At 43.0% G+C, this 25,281-nt stretch overlaps 1 protein-coding gene across 3 annotated transcripts in view; it reads left to right on the top strand.

Annotated features, from left to right (window-relative positions):
- The window catches only part of LOC140196856 (putative pre-mRNA-splicing factor ATP-dependent RNA helicase DHX32), a 128,518-nt gene that overhangs the window by 71,594 nt on the left and 31,643 nt on the right, over window positions 1-25,281 (top strand). For all 3 annotated transcript variants that reach the window (XM_072256746.1, XM_072256744.1, XM_072256745.1), the window contains 3 exons: window positions 5,110-5,209; window positions 13,789-13,944; window positions 19,020-19,211. In XM_072256746.1, the coding sequence (XP_072112847.1) occupies window positions 5,110-5,209; window positions 13,789-13,944; window positions 19,020-19,211 (448 nt within the window). The remainder of the gene's footprint in view (window positions 1-5,109; window positions 5,210-13,788; window positions 13,945-19,019; window positions 19,212-25,281) is intronic.

Raw genomic sequence — 25,281 nt, 5'->3', positions numbered from 1 at the left:
TTCTATCATACAGTTCTTTGTAAGCATTCAAACCATCCTGCAAATATGCCCTAAACCTATGTACCCTTTCAAAATTAAAGTAATACTTTTCTGCAATCATTGCAGTGAAAATCTCACGCAGTTGCTTCACGTTCAGTTCCTGGACAACTTCACTTTCGGTCAGTTCGCTACTGCATTCGGTTTCGATTGTTATCCTTTCCCCTTCCAATTGCATCAGCTCTTCATCTATCAGTTCTTGGTCATTGGATGCCAAAACCTCTTCAACATCATCTTCATCAACTTCCACAAGCCAAACTCACGTTGTCCTTACTTCGTTCACCACGATCGAAACGCTTAATTATGTCTAGTTTTACGCTGTGTAACACCCTTATGAGCTCTTTCAGGCTTTTCTGATACCTTAGAACTCATCTTGCAAACGGATGCTCAAAATAAATTGACATAAAGCACAGATGCTCACAGGCACGTGTTTAAGCAATTCCGGCTAGAATGCAGTTCTGGGGGAGGAGCTTGGCTGCTCGGGGCGTGCGCTGCCTTTTTTCGTAACAGTGAAAACACCTTCTGTTAGCAGAAACGGAACTAATGTAGGTCTTTCGTAACAGTGAGGTGTCATAGAACGAACGTTCAAAAAGCAGGAAACACCTGTATTTCACCTTTCACCCATAACCTATAATCTCTAGTTCTAGTTCACCCAAGCTCGGTGCGAAAAAAAGCCTGATTGCATTTTCCCTATCATTACCCCTCATAATTTTGTATCTTTGCTGCTCAGTTTTATACCTTGTTTTCAGTGAAAAAAGTAGTGTATCAGTTAGTCCTACTGTATCCCCCGGGTGCATTAAATAAAATTAATCCTTGCCTGTCATAGTTCAATCTGCCAGGTTAGATATAAAGTGCCTGGCTTTAAGTTACTACATTAGGTATTAACAATAGATACAAATCCCAGCCTCTTGCTTCTTCAATGTGAACTCTTCTCTCTTTAAGCCAAATAAGGGAAATGGACACCTTAGTTATTACACCAACTCAAATCACCCTGCTTTGGGAGCATCGGATTGAAAATAACTTGCTTTGAGCCTGTCTGGCAATTTGATGAGGACATAATTATTAGAATAATACAGCATAAAAATAGGCTCTTTAGCCCAACTGTTCCATGCTGACCACAGCATCTTCACTGTTAGTTCCAGGTACTTGTGTTTGACCTCTCAAGTCCTTCCCCAAATTCCTCTAAAATGCTGCAATTGTACTTACCTCGACCACTTCTCTGGCAGTTCATTCCAGGTTCTCACTATCTTCTGCGTGAAGAAGTTTTCTCTCAAGGTATATGTAAAGTGGAGGTTGTAGGTTCTTGATTAGTCAGGATATCATGTGTTTCAAGGAGAAGGGAGAAGAATGAGGTTGAGAGACTAATAAAACAGCATGATTGATTGGTGGAGAAGATTGATGGGCCAAATGGCCTAACTGCTCCTGCGTGTATGGTTTCTTCTGAATCTCTCCCCTGTTATATTGTATCTGTGTCCTCATTTTAACTCAATTAAATGTGTACATTGACAAAAGAAGCACAATGATACAGCACAAAATGCAGCCTCGAGGACCCACTCCAGAAGTTTTATCTACCTAGTCCTGAATATTTTCTCGAAACATTGGTCATTAGGTAAGATAACATATGGCAAGTAAACTTGAGGCGACATGCTGTCCCAATGTCCTGACTATCTATTAAAACAAATTGAATAATAAGGAGATAACAATGTGGATGCTGGAATTTAGTGCAGTAAACCATCTGTGTGTCAAGCAGCATCTGATGGAGGAGTGGGGGGGCGGGGTGAGAAATTGTTGACATTTCAGGTTGAAATCCTGCATCAGAACCACAAGCTTGGCTCTGTCAGAGTCGATCCTATCCAGTGAGCCTGTGTGAAAATTCTCAGATTCAGATTCATTTATCTATCACACGTACATCCAAACATACAGTGAAATGTCTCATTTGTATTCACAACCAACAGAACCTATGGATGTGCTGGGGACAGCCCGCAAGGGTCACTGAACATTCCAGCATGCCCACTATGCTTAGCAGATGCCTAAATGTGCAGATTGCTCTTGACCACAGATTCAATGGTATTGACCAGTTCTTCAAATTTCTACTCTCGATATCAACGATTTAATTATTGAAAGCAGTAGTATGTGGTGAGGAAAGTAGTACAACTGTGGTTCAATAAAAATCATTCTGCGTATTTCAGTTTTCCAGGTCCAGTTTTCATTCAAGTTTTGATTTTCATTCTTTCTCAGCTTCAGTAATCACTTTTCTAAAATGCCTTTTACTAACTACTAATCAAGTTATTTTGTTACTTAATTAGTCTTGAATTTAGAGTCGTAGTCTTACTCATAGAACACTGCACCACAGAAACAGACCCTTTGGTCCATCTACTCTGTGCTGAACTGTCAATCTGCCTAGTCCCATTGACCTGTCCCTGGACCGCAGCCCTCCATTTCCCTCCCATCCATGTACCCATTCAAATTTCTCTTAAATGTCGAAATCGAACCTAAATCTACCACTTACACTGGTAAACATGAGGAATTCTGCAGATGCTGGAAATTCAAGCAACACACATCAAAGTTGCTGGTGAACGCAGCAGGCCAGGCAGCATCTCTAGGAAGAGGTACAGTCCTGACGAAGGGTCTCGGCCTGAAGCGTCAACTGTACCTCTTCCTAGAGATGCTGCCTGGCCTGCTGCGTTCACCAGCAACTTTGATGTGTGTCACTTGCACTGGTAGCTCATTTCACACACTCACCACCCTCGGAGTGAAGAAGTTCCCCCTCATGTTTCCCTTAAACTTTTCACCTTTAACCCATGACCTCTAGTTGTAGTCTCACCCAATCTCAGTGGAAAAACCTCTGCTTGCATTTATCCTATCTATATCCCTCATGAATTTGTGTCACAACTTAAAGTGTTCTTGGTGACTTTGTTTTGATCTTATCAAGTGTTTTATTTTATGCCTGATCTCCTCTTGTTGAGTCATTTTTGCAGAGTTCCCTCACTCTAATACCTTAGTTGTAATGAAGTGTCCCAAAACCTACTCAATTTCCCATCTGCATTTTAAAAATTCCCGAAGAAGATGGCACCAGCGACCAAGGGTGACATCCTCCAGACAGTTCACAAAACTACTTCTTTTACGTCTTTGAAATGTGATTCTGCTACTGTTGGAGCCTGTAGTCTACATTTTGGTGGTGTGTTTTTGGGCCAGTGAGCAATCTGGGGCTGTGCTGTCTCCGGGGAGATTTGTTGACGTTTTGAGCAAAGTGTGTGGCCTCAAGGCCAAAAAGCCTGGAGGTGGGGCGCGAGCCCGTGATTGATTCCATTCCGCGCTAATCTCGCAGATTAAAGTGACAAGGAAGATTGAAGTCATCAAGGATGAGAGTGGAAAGTGGGCCGGTGTTCAGCGCCCCTAGCAGCCTGTTGCTCACTACTGCCAGAGGAAAGTGTCAGCATGTGACAGCCTCTCTCTCTCTCTGGCTCGATGCTCCCGGAAGAAGGTCCCTGTGTTCACGTGGTCTCTATCTCGTTCGATGCTGCTGGAGGATTGGTTTGGAGTCCTGGGTCTTGGGCAAGGTTTAATCGGCACTGTTTGTGGATTGAACTCTGTAGTTCACATTACAGTGCTGTGTTTCTAGTTTCTGGTTGCTTTTATTTTGCTTTTTTGGGTGATTTTGATCGGGGTGGCCTGCAGATAATGAACAACATAGAGCTAGGTTGAATGGAGCTGAACTGAATTTGCCTGGCCTGGACTGGACTCTTGATGACTTTGTGGGGTGGTGTTTTAATATTGTGTGTTTTTTTTTTGTGTGTTTTTTTGGCTATTTTGCACTTTGGGGGGGGGTTTGATGATTTTTCTTTCAATGAGTTTCATCGTTTTCTTTGTTTCATGGCTGTCTGTGGTTGTATCCTGCATACACTGATGATGAATGTACTTTGAATCTTTGAATTTAATGATCTTGTGTTTATTGATCTGTTGGCTCACTTTGTGATTTATTGTGTTGTTCATATATACTGTACATAGTGCCAACTTTATTAGGTACATCTGTACACCTGCTAATTAATGCACATTTCTAATCAGCCAATCATGTGGCAGTAAATCAATGCATAAAAGCATGCAGACATGGTCATGGCATTCTGTTGTTGTTCAGCCCAAATGTCAGAATGGAGAGGAAATGTGATCTCAGTGACTTTGACCGTGCAATGATTGTTAGTGTCAGATGGGGTGGTTCGATTATTTCAGAAACTGCTGATCTCCTGGGATTTTCACTCGCAACAGCCTCTACAGTTTACAAATAATAGTTCAAAAAACAAAAAAACATCCGGCTAATTCTGTGAGCGAAAATGCCTTGTTAAAGAGAGATGCCAGACTTTTTCGAGCTGACAGGAAGGCAAGAGTAGCTCAAATAACCTTGCATTACAGCAGTGGTGTGCAGAAGAGCATCTCTGAATGCGCAGTATGTTGCACCTTGATGTGGATGGGCTGCAGAGGCAGAAGGCTGCACCGGGTTCCACTCCTGTACCTGATAAAGTGGCCCCTGGGTATATACTACATAGACCCCAGTTCATTGTTCAGAATTATTCCAGTTAAGATGTTAACTTAGCGTTCAGAACCTGGCCTAATTTATTCAGTTTTAAGGAAAGTGTGTGCCTCTGAAACCTTGCATTAAAATGTGTTTACCAATATTGTATTCAAAATGTTGTACAAGTTGTTTGTTTAGTTGAATTAGTTCTCCACACTGGTGGTGTCTTCCTAAAAGCAACATATGGGAATTCTCCGAGATGGGAAACTGTGTCGTCCATGCACACATTAAGAAACGGGAGTTGGAAAAATAAGTTTATTCATCTACATTATTCACATAAATTCTCAAAGACAAAGTTTAATTCAGTGCCTCAAATTTTTGCAGTATTTTGTGAATTCTGTTTGGGTGAATTTCTATATGCTGAATGGTTGTAATGTGGGTTTGTATGTAATAAGCATGAGAACTGGACATGTGGACGATTTTCAATAGAAAATAGGCATGGGGTTTTGAGAGAGGTATCCATCCCCCTTTTGTCTCTGCTACAAATATGTGTCCTTTCCTCCCAGGTATATAATCCTCGCATTCGGGCTGATTCTCAGGTAATTCAACCCATTAGTAAGAGCCAGGCTGAGCTGAGGAGGCAAAGATTAGGTCACATCTGCCCAGGTAAGAATGCACACACAAATAAAATGGCAATTAATGCATGAGCTTTCTGTTGATTGTGTTATCTATACAAGTGAACCAAACCACAGTTGGAAATGTTAAGACAGGTTCAGGACTGTGAAATTTATTTTTGATTAAGGTAAAAGTTTTTTTTATGGTTGTCATGGCATTCACAATTATCATTGATTAGTGTTGTGAATGAATTTTTTGAACTAGTTGTATATTTAAATGAAATACAGAATAAATTTTAATGCTGCCAATAATACTACAGTACTTCAAAACTGTATTAGTTCCTAATTGTTATTGACAGAGGGTTCCTCTAATTAGAATTTGAATTTATTTAAATCTTACATCCATCCCACAACATGATGGAGTAAAACTCTTTGAATTATAACTTTTGCAATGTATAGACATGTGAATTTAAAAGGCTAATGACTTATAGAAAGAAGCTGTCCCATAGCCTGTTTGTCCTGGCTTTAATGCTGTAGTAGCAGTTGCCAGACGGAAGCGGCTGAAACAGTTTATGGTTCATGTAACTGGCGTCCCCAATGATCTTCCAGGCCTTCTTTCCGCACCTGCTGCGATAAATGCCCTCAATGGAGGGAAGTTCACATCCACAGATGCTGGGCTGTCCGTACCACTCTCTACAGTGCCCAGCAATCAAGGTTGGTGCGGTTCCCACACCAGCCGATGATATAACCAGTCAGTATGCACACAATGAACAAAATCAGCACAGACACCAAGTATAGATAATGGACTACCTTCATACAATATTTTCGACAATTTCACGTCCAAATCTTCATTTTCATTGCAACATTCAAGATGATTGTCGCTATCTTCAAATTCTTTGTAATTCCTAATTTGTTGAAGCTGTGAACTCATTTCATTTTCACTCCTGTCTGTTTCTGGTATCTCCAAGCTGAGTGCTTGAAACTGCAGTGAGCAAAACAGTTTGGAAATGTCCTGCTGCTTATTTCTTGCCAACTATCAATGGCAAAAATCAGTGCTTTTTGAACACAAACATGTACAACTGATGCTATTTAAAAACTGTTCCCTCTAAGCATGGTTTAGCTTCTAGTGCGCATGATTGGTGCTAGTTTGAACCTGTTGTGCAAAATCTCCTACCCTAATTAAGTGGCATACTCTCCCAAGTAAACAAAGGGAGTCACGGCAATTTTCACAATTAGTTTTTGTTCATTAGGAGTTGTTCCAAATAAGCAATAGCCCAATTAACACAAATCCACTATAATAAATTACTGTAAGTTGTTTGGGTATTGAGTGGGTGGCTGTGTAGTGTTTAGCGCCAGTGATCGGGGTTCAATTCCCTCTGCTGGGTGTAAGGAGCTAGTCGTTCTCTCCCTGCGGCCACATGGGTTTCTTCTGGGTGCTCTGGTTTTCTTGCACTTTCCAATGACGTACAGTAGTAAGGATTAGTAAATTGTGGGCATACTTTGTTGGTGCTGGAAGTATAGCGACACTTCCAGGCTGCCTCCAGCACATGCTCAGACATGTCATTGATACAAGTCATTGATACAAAATTATGGATTTCACTGGAAATGTTGATGTACGTGTGCAGATACTGCATATAGTAACAAATATTAAAGTTCAAAGTACATTTAATCTTTAAGTATGTACTTTATGCACCCTTGAGATTTGTCTCCTTACAAAAGAAACCCCAATAGAACCCATTAAAACAAAAGAAGACCATCAAACATCTAATGTGCAGAGAGAAAACAACAAATCGTGCAAACAATAAAAATGAGCAAATAGCATTCAGAGTTGAAGTTCACAAAAGTGATTCCGCAGCCAGGCAAAACTGCAGCCAATTCTGAAGCTCCTTAGTTGCAGGCTACAACCTTAGTTCAGTGCAGAGACATGTAAGCCTTACGGAGCAGCGAGCTGAACCAGCCTCTGGCCCCAACACCCTGACCTTTCCAGTGTTTACACCGTCCAAACCTTGAGTTATTCCTTGCTCTTGGACCCTTTGCCCTGCAGCTTCGATATATTCTTCGGCCTGAGCCGTATGGCCTTGATTCAGCCCGTACCTGACCTTGACTCGGCGCTTAAGTTTATCAAATATCTGGTCTTCCCTTGCTCTGGGGCCCAGACTACACTTCGATTTTTCTTCATCTCTGCTCACCTCGTTCTGTTGCATTGAACTGCCTCCAAGTCCATTCCAGCAATGGCCATATATTGGCTCAATCCCCACTGACTGTCCCGGACCCCGCAGGCTCGATTTGTCCCATACACACCAAGCCACAACCGTCCTGCACCTTCAAGATTTCAACTTGTGCTGCAAGAATGCCAGGTCATACAGGTTGTTCAAAAGCTTGGCTCCAGCACGGAAGTTGCAGGCTGCAGTCTGAAGTGACCATTTACCAGAAAAAGTGTTATTAATAATCTATTTTGTTTTACTTGTCACCAGCAAGTAGCTATATATAGATATATATATATATATATACACATACACACACACATATATATATGTATATATATATGTGTGTGTGTGTGTGTGTGTGTGTGTGTGTGTGTGTATATATATATATATACACACACACACATATATATATATACATATATACACACACACACAGACACACACACATTATATATATATATTCTCTGCTGGGTTGTATAAAATAACATAATTTTAATTACAATCGTACCTCGAACCATTAGCCAAAATCAAATCCTCGGACTCAAGCAACAGCAGTGCAATGCAGCATTCATTACCAGAGCAAGGGAAGTCAAGCCACCTATAAAACTCATAAATATTGTCAGAAACTTTTTCCCTTTGGTATGTGTATCAAAATCAAGTAGGCAGAGGTTTAAGATGAGATGCATGAACTTTAAAGAGGAGTTTGAGAATTTTATTTTCATTGAGAGCATCGGATATCTGAAAGTACTGCAAAGGAGCTGATGGAATCAGATACAATTACTATATTTGAGAGACAATCAGACAGGAAGTTATATAGGCAAGGCATAGAAGGATACATACCTGGTGAGGCATATTGGATTTTGGTAGATGGGTAAAAAGATTGGTGGATTAAACAGCCTCCTTCAGTGCTGAATGAGTCTCATGCACACAAAATGTTGGAGGAACTCAGCAGGTCAGGCAGCATCTGTGGAGAGGAATAAACAGTCAACGTTTTGGGCTGTCCTCCTTCAACCCTTTGCCTTTTCCACCTGTCACTGTGCTTCACATTTCACCCCCTCCCCTACCCACTCATCATCCCCCTTACTTGGTTTCACCTATAATCTTCCATATAGTAGTCCTCCCCTTCCTCCCACTTTCTTATTCTGGCTTTGTCCCCCTTCCTTTCCATTCTTGACGAAGGGTCTTGGCTTGAATTGTTGACTATTTATTCCTTCTCCATAGATGCTGCCCAATTTGCTCAGTTCCTCCACTGTTTTTTGGGTGTTGCTTTGGATTTCCAGCGCCTACAGAATCTCTTGGGTTTATGATTTTTAGCTCTGAGGCCAGTCATATCTGGAATGTAAAGAGAAGTTCGTCAGCAATCTAACCTGTAGTAAAATTTGCCTGTGGTTCATTAATTCAGTCATTTTAATACCCTGTCCATTCTTAATGTCAACACTGACCTCGGTGCACTGGATTGGAAATTACTTTGTTCATGACCTCATATACAGTACTGTGCAAAAGATCTAGGGTCCTAGAGACTTTTGCGCAGTACTGTAGTAATTTTGTATATCGTATTGTACTGCTGCTGCAAAGAAATGTCATGACACGTGAGTGATGATAAACTTGACTCTGATATGGGTCTGTATTGTGGACAGAGTGTGAAGGGGACAGGGAGAACGGAGGGAACGGAAAGCACCAGAAAGACATTCTGTAACGATCAATCGGAATAGAATGACCTTTCTTGGTATCTTTGGGCTGGATGTGTCTGCACCCACACCACCCCTCGCCCCAGCACTGCTTCTCTGCCACTTGTCCCAAAGCCGTCCCGTGGCGATCTACCCTCCCCATTCCCAACATCCTTTGCTCCTGCCAGATTTACAAACTCTTTCTGCTCCATGTTGACAAATGCAGTGCTGTGCAAAAACCTTAGGCACCCTAGCTCTTTTGCACGGTACTGTTTAAATGAGCCACTTGTTCATTAGGCACCATGGTGCTGTAGCAGTTGTTACAGCTCAGGATGTTCCAGAGTCCAATTCTGGTGCCATCTGTAAGGAATTTGCCGATTCTCCCCATGACTGTGTGGGTTTCCTCCGGGTGCTCCGGTTTCCTCCCACATTCCCAAGACGTACCAGCTGGTCAGGTTAATTGGTCATTTTAAATTATCCTGCGATTAGGTTAGTGTTAAATAGGTGGGTTGCTGGGTTGGAAGAGCCTGTTCTGTGCTGTGTCTCTAAATAAAGAAATAAATAGTGAGGGAAGTGGCTCTTTTCAAGGCATTGAATCACGATAGATACTCAATTGGAAGTAGAAAAGGGAAGAAAGGCAAAGGAAGTTGGTCTGACATGGGATTATGTTAATAAACTACTGGATTTTCACAGTTCAGTGTTATAAACTGGATTGAGTAAATTTTTCTGTCTGCTCTGAAACTGTGTCTAGGATGATGAAGTCGGCCAGGTTCCCAGCTGGAGATTCACAACTCACATTCATTCTCCCTTGTCTGTAACCGCAGTCACTCACTGTAAAAGTGGTTCTTTACGCTCTCTGACCAAACCACGCAGTCAGCACAGTTCGGGTGTACTTCAAATGCAACCTTGATGGCGTGACCCACATCCTGTTGAGGCTTATTCTTTTCTTTCCGAAAGAGGTTCCTTTGAAGTCGGGGAGTGCCAAAGTGGAAATGCCATCAGAATTTCAATACACATCACATCAGCTTCCAAAGTACCCACAATTGAAATGAGAATGCAAGAAGGTTTTGAGAAATATACAATAGAGATTTGTCCCGATCGGAGTCCTGGGCTTTAGATAGTTATAATGGTCAAAGTAGTCAAAAAATTGTCCTCCACGTTTTGGGGGACAAAAAGAAGCAACAAATAAATTCAGCTCTGAGAAGGGCCAACACGATAGCATAGTAGTGTTAGCATAACATTATTACAATGCCAGTGATCCAGGTTCAATTCCTGCTGCTCTCTGTAAGAAGTTTGTACATTCTTCCCAAGGATTTCCTCCATGTGCTCCAGTTTCCTCCCCCATTCCAAAGACGTACAGGTTAACTGGGCCGGAAAGGCACGTCACTGTGCTGTATTTTGAAATAAAAAATAAAATAAAGAAGTGTGAGGCAGTTCATTTGGGGACTACAGACAAGTCACAGTGGAGTAGTGGTTAGCACAGCACTTTACAGTACAGGCCACCTGCGTTCAATTTCTGTCGCTGCCAGTAAGGAGTTTGTACGTTTTCTCCATGACCGTGAGGGTTTCCTTTGGATCCTCCGGTTTCCTCTCACAGTCCAAAGGTGTACCAGTTGGTAGGTTAATTGCTCAGTGTAAATTGTCCCGTAATTAGGCTAGGGTTAAATCAGGAGATTGCTGGGCAGTGCGGCTCAATAATAATAAATAAAAAGCCAAGGGGACGTGTAGTAAATGGTAGGAAATTGAGAAGTGTAAAGGAACGGGGGTTTTTGAATACAGATGCTGAACAGTTAGAACAGTTATACAAAGTGTTGAGAAGCTACCTATGAGTGGGTGATGAAGCTGCCAATATGGTTCTGGAGTCAGAGTTCCATGCAGGCGGGAGGAAAGCAGTCCGATGAACCCCTGGATTTGCGAATTGGTGAGACCAGTGTTCGATGCCTAGTGTTTGGATTTTCCCATCAGTGAGTCTGGAGTTTCAGGCCTGGTTTGGTGATCAGCGTGTCCTGGGATCATTGCCGAGGACTGAGGCCAGAGGATGAATCAGAAGTCTGGAAGTCGAGGCCTGTTGGCCAGAACCGTCTGAGAATCTCTGTTCAGCTGGGGAGGTCGAAGGCCGGTCTGAGGCTTGTCCAAGGGTTAAAGGGCAGTGTATGTGCATGGGTGGGAGGGAGGAACAGGTCTTGTTTGTTGTTGATTGTTGTGTTTTGTGTTGTTCTGCTGAGCACAGTGGGCGTGCTTTGTTGGCAACACTTGCGGGCTGCCCCATTAGTTAACACTAATGACACATTTCACTGTATGTTTTGATGTATATGTGACAAACATCTTGACCCTGGCATAGAATATGATAGCAAGAGAGGTCGTGCTTGAACTGTGCAAAACACTATTTGGGCCATGGACAGTTTGGTAACTGGAGACACGAGATTGCAAATGCTAATCTGGAGCAATACACACAAAGAAAGTCTGGAGGAACTCAGCAAGTCAGGCAGCATCTATGGAAGGAAATGAACAGGCAATGTTGTGGGCCAAGACCCTTCATCACTCCTAGATGTTCTTTGACCTCCTGAGTTCCAACAGTATTTTGTATGCTACAGTTTGGCCACTGCACTGCAGGGTGATAACATCACTGACAACAAGGAGGGGATCTGTCTCATTGTACCTTGTGTTGATTGGAAGGCATGAGTGGACACAACTGAGTCGAATCCTGGGTACCACTTCCTTGCCTATTACAGATCATCAATTACACACACAAGAACACCTTCAAATCCAATGAGGGGTTTTGCCTCCTCTTCATCATTCTTTGGTGAGAGGGAGGAAGGACCATAAGATGGAGGAGTAGAATTAAGCCAGTGGGCCTATTAAGTCTCATGGCTGATTTCTTATCCCTCTGCATCCCATTCTTTTGTCTTCTCCCCATAATGTTTGATGCCCTGATAAATCAATAAAATATCAACCTCCACCTTTAAATATACCCAATAGCCTCCACAGTTGTTTGTGGCAAGAATTTCCATAGATTCACCACCCTCTGACTAAAGAAAATGATGTCTTTCAATTCTGAGGGTGTTGAATCCTGGTTCTAGACTCCCCCAATGCAGGAAGCATCCTTTCCATATCCACTCTATCTAGGCCTTTCAATTTCCGATAGGTTTCAATGCGATTTTCCCTCATTCTTCTAAACTCCAGCGAGTACAGGTCCAGAGCCATCAAACAGTCGTCTTATGTTAACCCTTTCATAACTCTAATATTTCTCATGAACCTCCTCTGGACCCTCTCCAATGCCAGCAAATCTTTTCTTAGAAAAGTAGCCCAAAACAGCTCACAATACTCCAAGTTCATTCTATCCAATGCCTTATACAGTAAGCTTCAGCATTCCATTCTTGCTTTTGTATTTTAGTCCTTTTGAAATCAATGCTAGCATTGCATTTGCCTTCCCTAACCTGCAAGTTAACCTTTAGGGAATCCTGCATAAGGACTCTCAAGTCCTATTGCACCTCTGAATTTTGAATTTTCACCCCATTTAGAAAATAGTCCACACCTTTATTTCTTCTGCCAAAGTGCATGACCATATACTTCCCTGCACTGTATTCTGTCTAAGTCCTTCTACAGACACCTTGCTTCCTCAACACCATCTGCCCTTCCACCTATCTTCAAATCATCCTCAACCTTGGCTGCAAAGCTATTAGTTCCCTCATCCAAATCATTGACATTTAAAGGAAAAGAAGTAGTCCCAACACTGACCCCTGTGTCACACCACTAGTCACTGGCAGCGAACCAGAAAAAGCCCTCTTTAATCCAACTCTTTGCCTCCTGCCAATCAGCCAATCTTCTATACATGGTCGTACCTCTTTTGTAATACCATGGCTCTTGTTAAGCAGAAAGGGGCTTGGTTTTGATGTTGTTGTTCAGTTCCTTTATCAAAGTTCAATGTAAATTTATTGTCAAAGTACATATATGTCACCTTATGCAACCCTGAGATTCATTTTCTTGCAGGCATTCATAATATATACAAGAAACATAATAGAATCAATGAAACATCACATCTAACAGGACAGACAGCAACCAATGTGCAAAAGACGACAAGCCAATATTCCGCCAAACATTGACTGTTCCCAGCACATCCTTTGATGTGTTGTTTATTAATGTAAATGACACATTTTCCTATATATTTCGATTATGTATTTCAGCCAAAGGAATCTTCCCAAATAGGTGACCTGCTTTCTGTTCATCTGGTGCTGCAAATCTTTTTGAATTGCCATAAAAGGATTTTAAAGATCACCTTTGTTTGTCACATGTGTATTGAAACATCGGTAAAATGCCATATTTTTTTTAATCAACAACCAATACAGTGTGAGGATTGTGCTGGGGGCAGCCCGCAAGTGTCGCTAGGCTTCCAGCGCCAATATAGCATGCCCACAACTAACTAACCCTGACCCTAAATTTGTATCTTTGGAATGTGGGAGGAAACCGGAGCACTGAAGAGAAACTCACACAGTCACATGGAGAACGTACAGCAGTGGAGTTATTGGTAAGCCCCAATCAGTAGTCGCTGGCACTATAAAGCATTGTGTGCTACACATCCGTGGCTGCCCATTCATGTGTTTGTTGCTGGGTATTTTGCGCCAAAAGGAGAAAGAACCTGGGCTTTAAAGATGACATTGTTTAATTGGGACAATTTCCAGCATTCTGTTTTTATTTCAGAATTCCAACATCCTCAGGGTTTTTTTAAACTTTTAATATTATGGACTTTCTTTTCCCAGGGAAGTGCTTCCGCTTGTACTCAGAAACATTGCACAATGAAATGGTGGAGGTTCCACCACCTCGAGTCTCTGAAACAAACCTAAGTCATCTGGTACTTTTGCTGAAGAGGCTGGATATTGCGGACATGGGGCAGTGTGACTTCCTGGACAGACCAGGTAAGGGAAGCGTGGCAGCTTTATGTGCAGGTTGGGATTCATAAGCACCTACACTTGGTGTAGGTAGACTCCTATTGCAGCTTTAAAATAGGTTCTGGAAACAGGCAAATAAATGTGATTAACTGAGGTTCAAGAGAATGATCCCAGGAATGAAGGCATAACATATGAGGAGTGTTTGATGACTCTGTGCCTGTACTCACTGGAGTTTAGAAGAATGATGGGGGTCTCATTGAAACCTATTGAATATTGAAAGGTCTGTATAGAGTGGATGTGGAGAGGAAGTATCCTACAGTGACAAAGTCTAGGACCATAGGGCACTGCCTTAAAATTTAGGGACATCCGTTTAAAACAAAGATGAGGAAAATTTTCTTTAGGGTGGTGAATCTGTGGAATTCTTTGCCACAGACGGCTGTGCAGGCCAAGTCATTGGGTATATTTAAGGCAGAGGTTGACGGGTTCTTGATTATTCAGGGTGTCAAAGGTTACAGGGAGAAAGTAGGAGAATGGGGTTGAGAGAGATAATTAATCAGCCACGATGGAATGGCAGAGCAGATTTGATGGACCAGATGAACTCCTTCTGCTCCTTAGTCTTGTGGTCCAACTGGGTATCTTCATGTTGATCGGTCTCCTGTAGCAAAAGTTGTATTGTGAGCATTTTCTGGTTGTCACGTTACAGAAAAGGTGTGGAAGCTTTGGAAAGAAGTTCACCAGGATGTTGCCTAGATTAGACAGTATGAGATATAAGGTGAGGTTGGACAAACTTGGGTTGTTTCCCATTGTGTCAGAAGCTGGGGGAAGACCTGATAGAAGACATAGACTGGGTAGATGGTCTGAGTTTTTTTTATCAGGGTGGAAGTGTCATCTATCAGAGGGTATAGCCATTAGAGCAGAATGGCTGCACTGTGTATTCAATCTGGGAGAGGGCTAATCTGTATGGTTTTCTTCTGCAGGTACAGTTGTATTCATTCATTCATTGTGTGCTTTGTTGTATGATGTGGGCAATCATGGTCTTTGCCCATGATTGTCCTTGGCAAATTTTTCTACAGAGTAGTTTGCCATTGCCTTCTTCTGGACAGTGTCTTTACAAGACGGGTGACCCCAGCCATTATCAATATTCCTCAGAGATTGTCTGCCTGGCGTCAGTGGTCACATAACCAGGACTTGTGATATGCACCGGCTGCTTGTACTGCTCCCATGGCTTCATGTGACCCTGATTGGTGGTGGTGCGGTGGGGGGGGGGGGGGGTGCGGTGCTAAGCTGGTACTACACCCGAGGGCAATTTGCAGGTGAGCAGAGGGAAGTTGCACCTCCTTTGGTAGGGATGTATCTCCACCCCGACACCCAGTTCTATACAGTTGTATAGCCACCAGAGTTGGGTTGTTTGATCCCGTTCTGGAAGTGATACCCACCATGCAGCTGTAGTATTGCAAAAAGGACCCATGTGTAATTTCTTGTCGCGACTTGGATCCTCTCCAATTTGCCAACTGGCACAACAGATGCACAGCAGATGCCGTCTAATTGGCTCTTCACTCAACCCTGGAACATCTGGACAGCAAAGATGCACACATCAGGATGCAATACTATGATCCCCTCATAATTAATCATTAAATTTCAAGACTTTGGCCTCAATACCTCCTTGTTCAGTTGGATCCTCAATTCCCTCATTTACAGACCACAGTCTGTTCAGATTGAGAACAATCTCCACCAGCACAGCTGCACCACAAGGCTGGGTGCTTAGACCCCTGCTCCACACGCTTTACACTTATGACTGTGTGGCTATGCACAGCTACAATGCCATACTTAAGTTTGCTGATTCAGTGGCCGAATCAAAGGTAGTGACCTCTTAGAGGGATTAGAAGTGGAGAGAGTGAGCAGTTTCACATTCCTGGTTGTCAAGATCTCTCAGGACCTAACTTGGTCCCAACATATTGATGTAGCTGTAAAGAAGGCAAGACAGCGGCTCTACTTTATTAGAGGTTTGAAGAGATTTGGCATGTCAACAAATACACTCAAGAATTTCTATAGCAGTACCTGGAGAGCATTCTGACAGGCTGCATCACTGTCTGGTGTGGAGGGGCTACTGCACAGGACCGAGAGAAGCTGCAGAGGGTTGTAAATCTAGTCAGCTCCATCTTGGGTACTAGCCTACAAAGTACCCAGGACATCTTCAAGGAGCGGTGTCTCAGAAAGGCAGCATCCATTATTAAGGACCTCCAGCACCCAGGGCATGCCCTTTTCTCACTGTTACCATCAGGTAGGAGGTACAGAAGCCTGAAGGCACACACTCAGTGATTCAGGAACAACTTCTTCCCCTCTGCCATCCAATTCCTAGATGGATATTGAACCCTTGGACACTACCTCACTTTTTTAATATATATTATTTCTGTTTTTTGCACGATTCTTAATCTATTCGATATATGTATACTGTAATTGATTTATTATTATTTTTCTCATTTTCTATGTTATGTATAGCATTGAACTGCTGCTAAGTTAACAAGTGTCAAGACACATGCAGTGATGATAAACTTGATTCTGATTCTGACAAAATCTGATTGAATGGCCACAAAAACAGCAACCTTTCATTCAATGTTAGCAAGACCAGGGAACTGATTATTGACTTCAGGAGGAGGAAACCAGAGGTCTATGAACATGGAACATAGAAATCTACAGCACATTACAGGCCCTTCGGCCCACAATGTTGTGCTGACCATGTAACCTACTCTAGAAACTGCCTAGAATTTCGCTACTACAGCCCGCTATTTTTCTAAGCTCCATGTACCTATCTAAGAGTCTATTAAAAGACACTGAGCCTCGCGATACACACGCGCCACCATCTTCAAGTGAAAAGACCCCATTGTATCCATCTGCACCAGCACCGTCGCTGGCAGTGCATTCCATGCACCCATCACTCTGTGTGGAAAAACTTATTTCTGATATCCCCCTTTTACCTACTTCCAAGCTCCTTAAAACTATGGCCCCTTGTGTTTGCCATTTCAGCCCTGGGAAAAAGCCTCTGGCTATCCACACCATCATTGCCTCTCATCATCTTGTACACCTCTTTCAGGTCATCTCTCATCCTCCGTCACTCCAAGGGGAAATGGCCAAGTTCACTCAACCTATTCTCATAAAGCATGCTCTCCAATCTAGACAATATCAATACGTCTCCTCTCCCACTCTCTCTATAATATCCATATCCTTCCTGTAGTGAGCTGACCAGAACTGAACACAGTACTCCAAGTGGGATATAACCAATGTCTTGTATTACCTTAACATGACTTCACAGCTCTTGAACTCAATCCTATGGTTGATGAGGCCATCACATCATGCGCCTTCTTAATAACACTGTCAGCCTGCGCAGCAGCTTTGTGTGTCCTGTGTACATGGACCGCAAGATTTAGCTGATCCTCCACACTACCAAGACTCTTACCAGTAATATTATATTCTGTCTTCAAAATTGTCCTACCAGAATTAACCACTTAACACTTATCTGGGTCAAACTCCATCTGCCATTTCTTGGCCCATTTCTGCATCCTATCGATGTCCCGCTGTAACCTCCAACCTCCAGACTATCCACAACATCCCAACTTTTGTGTCATTAGCAAATTTACCATCCTTCTACTTTTTCATCCAGGTCATTTATAAAAGTCACAAGGAGGAGGGGTCCCAGAACAGATCCCTGCGGAACACCACTGGTCACCGACCTCCACGCAGAATAGAAACCATCTACAACCACTCTTTGCTTTCTGTGAGCAAGCCAATTTTGGATCCACACAGCAAGGTCTCCTTGGATCCCATGCCTCTTACCTTCTGAATGAGCCTTGCATGGGGAACCTTAACAAATGCCTTACTGAAATCCATATTCACTACATCCACTGCTCTGCTTTCATCAATGTGTTTTGTTACATCCTCAAAGAATTCAGTCAGGCTTGTATGGCACAATCCGCCCTTGACAAAGCCATACTGACTATCCCCTAATCAGATTGTGTCTCTCCAAGTGTTCATAAATCCAGCCTCTCAGGATCTTCTGCAATAACTTGCCGAAGTAAGACTGAAGTGAGACTCACTGGTCTATAATTTCTTGCGTTAATCTCTACTTCATTTCTTCAGCAACCTCTTCCCACACTTCCCACAATAGACTGGTCCTGGCAATTTATCTAACTTAATACCTTTCAAAAGCTCCAGCACATCCTCTTTCATAATGTTTGTATATTCAAACGTTTCAGTCTGCTGTAAGTCATCCCCACAATTGCCAAGGCAGTGAACCAATCCTCTTTGGGGGATCAGAGGTGGAAGGCAGTCAGCAGCTTTAAATTCCTCAGTATTATCATTTCAGAGGCACATAAGTGCAGTTACAAAGAAAGCACAGCAATGACTCTAATTCCTTAGAAGTTTGTGAAGATTTGGCATGACTTTTAATACTCTGACAAACACTTATGGATGTGTGGTGAAGAGTATATTGACTGGTTACATGACAGCCTGGAATAGAAAAACCAATGCTCTTGAATGGAAAGCGCTCTAAAAAGTAGTGGATATGGCCCAATCTATCATAGATTAAGCCCTCCCCCCTACTGAGCACATCTACATGGAGTGCCATCAGAGGAAAGCAGCATTCATCTAGGTAATCCCACCATCCATGCCATCAATGCTCTCTCACTGCTGCCATCGGGAAGAAGGTACAGGAGCCTCAGGACTCACACTGCCAGGTCTCAGGAACAGTTATTACCCCACAGCCATCAATCTCTTGAACCAGAGGGGATAACTTCACTCAACTTCACTTGCCCCATCACTGAACGGTTCCCACAACCTATGGATTCATTTTCAAGGACTCTTCATCTCAAGTTCTCGATATTTATTGTTTACTTATTTACTTATTGATATTGTTCTTTCATTTTGCATTTGCAGTTTGCAGCCTTTTGCACATTGTGTGTCTGTCCTGTGGGGTGCAGTCTTTCATTGATTCTATTATGGTTCTTAGATTTACTGAGTATGCCCCAAGAAACCGAATCTTGGAGTTGAAAATTGTGCATATACGTACTTTGATGATAATTGACTTTGAACTGTCTTTCTTTCCTCAGCTCCAGAGGCGCTAATGCAGGCACTGGAGGACCTGGACTATTTAGCTGCTCTGGATGATGACGGGAACTTGTCAGAAGTTGGAATCATTATGTCAGAATTCCCCCTGGATCCCCAGCTTGCCAAAGCGCTTCTTGCATCTTGTGAATTTGACTGTGTGAACGAGATGCTAACAATAGCTGCAATGGTAATAGGTGAGAATCATTTATTTATAAAGTAAAGAAAATATTACTTATTGTTCTGCCTTTCTCCAACTTTGCCTCATATTTTTCGGTCAGAGCAGACCTGGAGGTAAATTGAAAAGAATTGGGGTATGCTGTTATCATGGCGGGCAGGGTATTCATTTATATTGTGGCTCTTTTATATAAAAAAAAAGGCGGTGAAAAGGATCATCATCATGATGTGCCATGTTGTATGACGTGGGTGATCATGGGTCTATGACCATGTATGTTCTTGCCAAGTTTTTCCACAGAAGTAGTTTGCCGTTGCCGCCTTCTGAACAGTGTCTTTACAAGACAGGTGACTCAGCCATTATTGATACTCTTCAGAGATTGTCTACCTGCGTAACCAGGGCTCGTGATATGCACCAGCTGCTCATACAACTATCCACCACCGAAAAATTATATTGTGTTCTTGAGATGAAGAGTGCCAGAAACAACATTTTATTTTCATTTCAGAGTTCCCTCAAATACTTTATTTAGAGATGCAGCGTGGAACAGGCTCTTCTGGGAGAATGAGCCACACTGCCCAGCAATCCACCTATTTAACATCAGCCTATTTACATTGACCAAATAATCTACTAACATAGTCAGAGTCATAGTCATACTTTATTGATCCCGGGGGAAATTGTTTTTCATTACAGTTGCACCATAACTAATAAATAGAATAACTAGCACTTCTGCACAGTGGGAGGAAAGTGAGGCACCCAGAGGAAACCCAGGCAGTCACGGGGAGAATATACAAACTCCGACTAAGCCGACTTCCTCCCTTACCACCATTCAGGGCCCCAGACAGTCCTTCCAGGTGAGGCAACACTTCACCTGTGAGTCGGCTGGGGTGATATACTGCATCCGGTGCTCCCGATGTGGCCTTCTATATATTGGCGAGACCCGACATCGACTGGGAGATTGTTTTGCTGAACACCTGCGCTCTGTCCGCCAGAGAAAGCAGGATCTCCCAGTGGCCACACATTTTAATTCCACATCCCATTCCCATTCTGATATGTTTATCCACGGCCTCCTCTACTGTAAAGATGAAGCCACACTCAGGTTGGAGTAACAACACTTTATATTCCGTCTGGGTAGCCTCCAACCTGATGGCATGAACATCGACTTCTCTAACTTCTGCTAATGCCCCACCTCCCTCTCGTACCCCATCCATTATTTATTTTTATACACACATTCTTTCTCTCTCTCTCCTTTTTCTCCCTCTGTCCCTCTGACTATACCCCTTGCCCATCCTCTGGGTTCCCCTCCTCCCCCTTTTCCTTCTCCCTGGGCCTCCTGTCCCATGATCCTCTCATATCCCCTTTGCCAGTCACCTGTCCAACTCTTGGCTCCATCCTTCCCCCTCCTGTCTCCTCCTATCATTTTGGATCTCCCTCTCCCCCTCCCACTTTCAAATCTCTCACTAGCTCTTCCTTCAGTTAGTCCTGACGAAGGGTCTCAGCCCGAAACGTCGACTGTATCTCTTCCTAGAGATGCTGCCTGGCCTGCTGCGTTCACCAGCAACTTTGATGTGTGTTGCAATATTGAGCCAAGTTGGAAGCCCAGGCTAACCAGATGGATGCCGGTAGACTATGGCAGGGTCTAAATGAGATCACTGGGCGCAAAGAAAAGGCTGGGACTATCAATAACTGTGGCGCTTCTCTTCCTGACGAACTTAAAGTATTCTACGCAACATTCGAACAGAAGAGGAGCGTTCCACTCCCTCTGGATGAACTGGACCTGGGGGCATCGAGATTCGTCGTCACCGAGGAGGACGTTAGAAGGGCCTTCCTGAAGATAAATCCAAGGAAGGCGACGGGCCCAGATGAGTCCCGGGGTGGGTTCTCCGGGCTCATGCAAGCGAGCTAGCTGGGGTGTTTGCTGACATTTTCAACTGCTCCTTGCTTCAGTCTAAGATCCCCTCATGTTTTAAGAAGGCAACGATAATTCCGGTGCCGAAGAAGAGCAAGGTGGCATGCCTGAATGACTATCGACCTGTGGCTCTGACATCAATTGCTATGAAGTGCTTTGAGAGATTGGTTATGGCACACGTCAACCACAGCCTACCGGTCAACCTCGACGCTTTGCAATTCACCTACCGGAGCAACAGGTCAACGGCAAATGCCATCTCTCTGGCCCTACATTCCTCCTTAGTACACCTGGAGAATAAAGACGCATATGTAAGGCTCCTTTTTATTGACTACAGCTCTGCCTTTAATACCATCATTCCAAATAAACTGATTCCTAAGCTCCGGAACCTGGGCCTTAGCACCCAGATCTGCAGCTGGATCTCCAACTTCCTCACAGACAGGACCCAGGCTGTAGAATAGGGGACAAGCTCTCCTCTACAATCACTCTGAGTACTGGTGCCCCACAAGGCTGTGTATTCAGCCCCCTGCTGTACTCACTGTACACCCATGATTGTGTAGCCAAGTTTCCATCGAACTCAATCTATAAGTTTGCTGATGACACCATAATTGAAGGCCGTATCTTGGGTAATGATGAGTTTGAGTACAGAGGGGAAATTAAGAACCTGGTGGCATAGTGCGAAGATGATAACCTATCCCTCAATGTCAGCAAGACGAAGGAATTGGTTGTTAACTTCAGAAGGAGTAGCGGACCACACGACCCCATTTACATCGGTGGTGCGCAAGTGGAACAGGTCAAAAGCTTTAAGTTCCTCGGGGTCAATATCACAAATGACCTGACTTGGTCCAACCAAGCAGAGTCCACTGCCAAGAAGACCCACCAGAGCCTTTACTTCCTGAGGAAGCTAAGGAAATTTGGCCTGTCCCCTAAAACCCTCACTAATTTTTATAGATGCACCGTAGAAGGCATTCTTCTGGGGTGCATCACAACCTAGTATGGAAGTTGTCCTGTCCAAGACTGGAAGAAGCTGCAGAAGATCGTGAACACAGCCCAGCACATCACACAAACCAATCTTCCGTCCTTGGACTCACTTTACACCGCACGCTGTCGGAGCAGTGCTGCCCAGATAATCAAGGACACAACCCACCCAGCCAACACACTTTTCGTTCCTCTTCCCTCCGGGAGAAGGCTCAGGAGCTTGAAGACTCTTACGGCCAGATTTGGGAACAGCTTCTTTCCAACTGTGATAAGACGGCTGAACAGATCCTGACCCGGATCTGGGCCGTACCCTCCAAATATCCGGACCTGCCTCTCGGTTTTTTTTGCACTACCTTACTTTCCCTTTTCTATTTTCTATTTATGATTTATAATTTAAATTTCTAATAATTACTATCGATTTGTACTCCAGGGAGCACGAAGAGCAGAATCAAATACCGCTGTGATGATTGTACACTCTAGTATCAATTGTTTGGCGACAATAAAGTTATAAAGTATAACTTGGTCTTGGTTACACTGGCTGCTGAGGTGTCTAAAATAGCTTCTTTGTATGTTATATAAAATGGCTTTTCTGTAATAATAACTGCGATGTTAGGAGTTCTCTCTCTCCCTGCCTATTTGGGTTATATTATTGATAAGGGAGAGAACGAACCAATGAGTGTCCATGTTATTCTTCTTGTGGGTGATATTCTGTCTCATATGGCTGGGGACCGTGTGGTTTGACGGGTTTTTCAGGCGGAGAAGACAGAGGAAGGTCGCATTCGGAGGCGCTCTGGTCGACTACCCGAGGAGTGGTCCCATGCAGGTTGTCGGAGGCCGAGGACGGAGGGTCGAGGTTCTGTGGGATATTGAGCTCCAACGAAACCTTAAGTGCGCTGACTTTTAAAACTCTATTCGAACTTTAGCGCCTTTATTTGTTTTATTTTTTAGAGTGTATTCTTTGTTAACCGATGTTCGCAGTAAGATTTATAAAGTGTACATATTTAACTGCTTATGGTGTTCTGTTTGATCTGTGAATTGAGCATTTATGCAGCCTCCACATAAACTGGCTTACGTAGTTGGCTGGTTGCGGGGTTTCCATAGACACCGAGGAGCAGTGTTTGTCTATAGCCTTACATTGTTGGTAGCATGTGGTGATGAACAAGAAGAGTTATACAGGTTCAGGAAAAGATTTTACCTCTCAACCATCAGGCTTCCGAACCAGCGTGAAATCTTCACTCACCACAATACTGAACTGATCATTGTACACAACCGTTGAACTCACCTTCAAGGACTGTACAACTAATGTTCTCGATTTTATTTATTTACTGTCATTACTCGTTTCTTTTTGTATTTGCACAATTTGTCAGTGTTTGTGTAGTTTTTCATTGACTCTATTGTATTTCTTTGTTCTATGGTGAATGTCCGCAAGAAAATTGATTTCAGGGTAGTATTTGGTGACATATATTTAGTTTGATAATAAAATTAATGAAGAATTTTGAACTTTGAATAAACATTGTAAATTTGGACCGAGGCCAGGAACAACTTAAGGACTAACCTCCCATGCGGAAACTTGCCTTGCTATTTTGAGTTCAGTGCAGTGTTCAGAAGGGAACCAAAATGTAGTCTAAATTGGGAAGAAAATTCAAAAGGTTAACTGCGTTCATGTTTGTAAAATGTGCACATGGATTGAAGAAACAGCATGGCCTGAGTTTCATGTTTGATCACCAATGTGGCCTGGAAAAAAAACACTGAATTTCTTATTAAACCCTTCCTCCTCAGTGTTTCTCCTTTCCACAGGATGCAAAACCAATGTGAGAAACCTCTGCTGAGAGTAGCAGGGAGTTTGTACAATATTAGAATAAAACTAGCTCGAAGATTCCAGGTGACCAATAAGTTCTTCCCCAACCTCAGTATCAAGCCTTATGTGTAAATAATGTGGGCCCCATGTTATTTATTTTTATTGACATATGGCCTTTTTCCCTGGGCTCTAGGTTCTTCAGTCATTGTCAAGTGGATGGGAGTGCAAGAAGTGGTCTGTAGTGTTCCATTGCTGAGGTAGGGTTAGGAGTCCATCCATTGATTGAAGCAGGGGTCCATTCACAATATGGAAGATGGGTAACAAGAGGTAAAAGTGCTCTGGCATCGTTTACAAAGCAAGTAGAAAAGCACTTGAATTACCAATGCAATGGAATAAATGTCGGGAAATAGATGAGATACTCTGATCCTGTCAGCTGTGTAGGTCTAAGGAAGACTATTTCTGGCCCCGCCAAATGTGGGAGATTGAAGCGCAAGCCCCCCCCCCCAAAACCCCTTGCTTGTGTGGATGCTGCGTAATTCACTACCCTGTTACAAAGAAGGACTACGAAATAACAGGCAGTTCACAGCATACAATTAAACGATTTAGCTTTATAATTCTTAATTTGTCTAAAGGGTTAGTAAAGAAAAGGACCTATTTTAATGAAACAGTCTAATGTGCACAAGTTGGAGCTCACGGTTTCCCCTTCACCGATCCTCCTTCGATCTCCCTGAGGTTTGTCGAATCATGGCCCCGCTCCGGGTGAGTCCTGTGACCTTTTCTCTCCAGCGCCTTCTCCTTTATCTCCCACTGAACCAAAAAACCCAGATCACACCCGTGTCAGGCCCACAACACAAAAAACACACTTCCAAAGCAGCCGTTATCTCTAATCATAACCCAAACACGGCTTCTACAGAAAGACCATTACTTTAGCAGTGAAACCTTTCCCAGGGTGTTACATATCCTTGTACTAGTATTCAATGAGGTCACCTGCTTTGAGGCACAAAGTGACTTCTACCCAGGATGCTTAAGGCCTCCTCATAAGGATTACAAGAACAAGATATCATAAGTGTTTCTGGACATGATTCATTTAAGATACTGGGTATATTGATGAAGTGATTAGAAAGGCATATAGGATCCTGAGCTATAAAAATACAGACACAATTCAAGAATAAAAGAATTGTTTTTTCTTCATTAAAATGCCAGGCTAGAGAATTTGTCAGGTACCTTTTCATTAAGATACAGTGTGGAGTAAGCCCTCTGGCCCTTCAATCTGCACTGCTCAGCGATCCCCTGAATAGTCATAGTCGTAGTCATACTTTATTGATCCCGGGGAAATTGGTTTTCGTTACAGTTGCACCATAAATAATAAATAGTAATAGAAATAGTAATAGTAATATTACTATTAGTAAATAG

This window comes from Mobula birostris, chromosome 4 (assembly GCF_030028105.1).
Source record: "Mobula birostris isolate sMobBir1 chromosome 4, sMobBir1.hap1, whole genome shotgun sequence".
Classification (NCBI taxonomy): Eukaryota; Metazoa; Chordata; class Chondrichthyes; order Myliobatiformes; family Myliobatidae; genus Mobula; species Mobula birostris.
Note: the sequence above shows the minus strand (reverse complement) of the source record. Positions and strands in the feature narration are given on the sequence as shown.